Source organism: Enhydra lutris, unplaced genomic scaffold (genome assembly GCF_002288905.1).
Source record: "Enhydra lutris kenyoni isolate GAN:26980312 unplaced genomic scaffold, ASM228890v2 scaffoldscaffold270, whole genome shotgun sequence".
Lineage (NCBI taxonomy): Eukaryota > Metazoa > Chordata > Mammalia > Carnivora > Mustelidae > Enhydra > Enhydra lutris.
In genome coordinates, this window is record NW_019154354.1 from 20,383 (window position 1) to 23,985 (window position 3,603).

At 34.8% G+C, this 3,603-nt stretch overlaps 1 protein-coding gene across 1 annotated transcript in view; it reads left to right on the plus strand.

The window, feature by feature from the left end:
• Positions 1 to 2,605, plus strand: part of LOC111140227 (ATP-dependent zinc metalloprotease YME1L1-like) — a gene marked incomplete at its 5' end in the record, with an annotated part of 16,100 nt that extends 13,495 nt beyond the window's left edge. Inside the window, 1 exon segment of the mRNA XM_022492556.1 lies at positions 1,455 to 2,605. Within this exon segment, the coding sequence (XP_022348264.1) occupies positions 1,455 to 1,598 (144 nt within the window).
• Between the last annotated feature and the right edge of the window lie 998 nt (positions 2,606 to 3,603).

Sequence of the window (3,603 nt, forward strand, 5' to 3'; positions counted from 1 at the left end):
TATTAAGGAAAATGATGCTTAGCTAGTATACATTTTAGGTTCAAATGTATATGAAACTTAAAGATAGAAAAACTTTAGCATAGTCTTACATGTTATAGTGTAAGGGTTTCATTCCAATGGAGTTTTGAAAGTTAATACTAATTCATCCTAGGTTATTAGTTTCAATATTCCATGACATATTTATAATACTTTATATGTTCTCTTTGATTTGATATTTCACTTGACCATAACAGTTTTGTTCAGAATGTCTAATGATGTTTATTTTTAATAATTGTGTTATTTTTATATGACGTATGCTTCTTGGTGTTGGTAAACTCATTTTACAGTGGTATAGTGGTCTCTGACTGACAGGTAAGTTGTTACTAAATAAAAATAGAAAAGTAGATCTTTTCTCCCCCTTTAAAGTGAATAAAATGGGGGCGCCTGGGTGGCTCAGTGAGTTAAAGCCTCTGCCTTCGGCTCGTGTTGTGATCCCAGGGTCCTGGGATCGAGCCCCACATTGGGCTCTCTGCTCAGCAGGGAGCCTGCTTCCTCCTTCTGCTGCCTCTCTGCCTCCTTGTGATCTCTGTCTAATAAATAAATAAAATCTTTTAAAAAAAAATAAAGTGAGTAAATTGGTGAAATCTCACAAGGCAAAAGGAGCAAACCTGCCTTTCCTTTTTAACATGTATATTGAATAGAGAAATAGATTTCTTTGTTCGCAGACCTTATTATAAAAGCAGATAAGTATAGTATATACTTATATATCTTTAAGTATAGCTGCCTAAGTAGTCCTCACTTATCCATGTGATACATGTTGAGGTTAAAAATAGAATGTTTGCAAGTATGAAACTAATCTTTGAGAACCAAGCTTGCCTTATCTATCAATCAATCAAGAAGGCTCCATGCTGGGTGTTTAAAAGCTCCATGCCTTAAGAGACTCTTAATCTCACAAAACAAACTGAGGGTTGCTGGGGGGAGGTGGGGGGAGGGATGGGGTGGGTTCTGGACGTTGGGGAGGGTATATGCTATGGTGAATGCTGTGAAATGTGTAAGCCTGATGATTCACAGACCTGTACCCCGGGGCACAGGTTCTGGACGTCGGGGAGGGTATATGCTATGGTGAGTGCTGTGAAATGTGTAAGCCTGATGATTCACAGACGTCGGGGAGGGTATATGCTATGGTGAGTGCTGTGAAATGTGTAAGCCTGATGATTCACAGACCTGTACCCTGGGGCAAATAATACATTCTATGTTAATTTTAAAAAAGAGCTTCATGCTTTTATCTTTTGTACCCCGGGGCAAATAATACATTCTATGTTAATTTTAAAAAAGAGCTTCATGCTTTTATCTTTTATAAATAGAAATTAATATAGTTCACATTTTTTAAGGGATATACATTTTTTTTTCTTATTTATGATTTTAGCTTCTACTAAGTTTTCTGCCTCTTAGATACCTCCTTTTTTTCATTTCAGGACTCATATGAACGAGCAAAACATATCTTGAAGACTCATGCAAAAGAGCGTAAGAATCTAGCAGAAGCTTTACTAACCTATGAGACTTTGGATGCCAAAGAGATGCAAATTGTTCTTGAGGGAAAGAAATTGGAAGTGAGATGATAACTCTTAAAATGGATGCATTGCTGGTTTTGCTGCAGGAATATATAAGTAGCATTTCGGTAGTCTCCTTTTGCGATGCTTTTCTCCCATTCTTGCCTTGGTATCACTCAAGAGTGTGAAACACTTTGTCTCTCTTTTGTCACATTTAATCTAATTCTGGTTATTCTCATGATGATACCTATGGCAAATTATCAGCCCATAGCAAATATGTTAAAGAAAATAAAGAACTATTAGGATTGGAAGCAGCTTGTTTGAGAAACGTTAATCAGTTATTCAGTTGAAAATAAGTAATGATTTTATGGTTGGTTCCTCTACTAGATGTGAATAAAAATTGTGCCTTTAGCTCTTGGGAAGTACTTTTACTTGGCAACGTAAAATCATCGAAGGATTATCTTTGTTTTTCGATAGTACCATTTATTGTTGATGAAGAAATGCTGCCATTTGGCCCCAGTGAAGCACATTTCTGTATAGGTCAGTGGAAACGTCATTAAGATGCACTTAATTATTGTTCTCCCGATTGTCCACATATAAAATAGTTCTGTTTTTGTCTATCTAAGAGAGAATTGTAAATGTACAGATTTAATCAGAATTTAAATGATTACAACCTTTTAGAAATGCAGCTTGCATTTTCATGGTCTTTTTTTTTTTTTTTTTAAAACATCATCATTCTTACTAATGAAATTTATTTCAGAGCAGCAAATATTTTGTTAAATAAAAAGTGAGTCACTTCAAAATCTGAATAACTATATAATTATGCTTGGTATTAAAAGAAAGATTAACCCCAAATCTCAGTCCTTTCAAAGTGAACTTTGAATTACCCTCCTGGTTATGGAAAGTCATGTTTGCTTTTCATTCAGATTTTGTGAATATGAACATGTTGTTATGGGATTTACAGATGACTTTATTTAACTGAATAGAGAATTATTTTAGAGCTCATTGTATTGGCTTTCCAACCAGATTATATTCTTGAAGTGATTTTATTAAAATTACCTACAGTTTTCTAATAACTTTTAAGCTGTATATGGTCTTCATTGAAGAAGTTGATAGAGGGAGTTTGCTATACAGTATCTTGCCTCTTTTTTTTTCTTTTTTTGGTAGCTTTAAATTTTGATCTAATTTCAAACTTACAGAAATGTTACTTGAATAATACAAGGAACCCCCATATACCTTTGGTCCAAATTCATTGTCCCATTTTTTAATTGCCCACTTCCCTTTGCCCTTTCTCTCCTCTTTCATCCTTCCCTGTCCCTCTCTCCTTCCTTCTCCCTGTGTGTATACATGTCTTTGTGTGGATGCATGTTTTTATTTTTCCTAGATAGACTTCTGGGGTAGAAATTGCTGGGTCATGTAGTAAGTTTCTGTTTACCTTTTTACAGACCTGATGAAATGCATCATTCTCTGTATCTTGTACAGCATATTCTTAGAGTCTTTTTGATAAACAACTCATTCTTAGAGTCATTCTGGTGTGAATGAAATAGTATCTCATGGATTAACATATGTTTATCTACACTAGTGATATCCTCTCCTGTTTTATTGGCCATGTATATATTTTCTTTGGAGAAACATCCATTCAGAGCACCCTCACTGTCCCTTTTGGGTTGTCTTATTATGTGGTGTAAGAGATCATATATTCTGAACACAAGTTCTTTATCAATCTTGCTTTTTTTTTTTTTTAATCCAATTGACAGTCTCTGTTGAGTGGACTGTTTAGTTAATTCAGATTTAGTTTTGATATACTTGTTTGTACACTTCCCATTTTGCTTCTTCTTTCCTGTTTTTGGCATATCTCAAGAGATCCCTCTCTTCCTCCTTTTCTGAGTTACATCTTAGTGATTGATCTAGGTAGGACTGTGTGCATCTTATCAGTCTACTCTAATTCTGGTCAAATGTAGGAACTGTGTTTCAGTAGATCTCATTTTCTTCTCTGTGCTCCTAGTGTCGTATGTTATATCTGTGCATGTTACAGCAACTCAACAATATAGTTGAGTTATATAATCTTATTTCC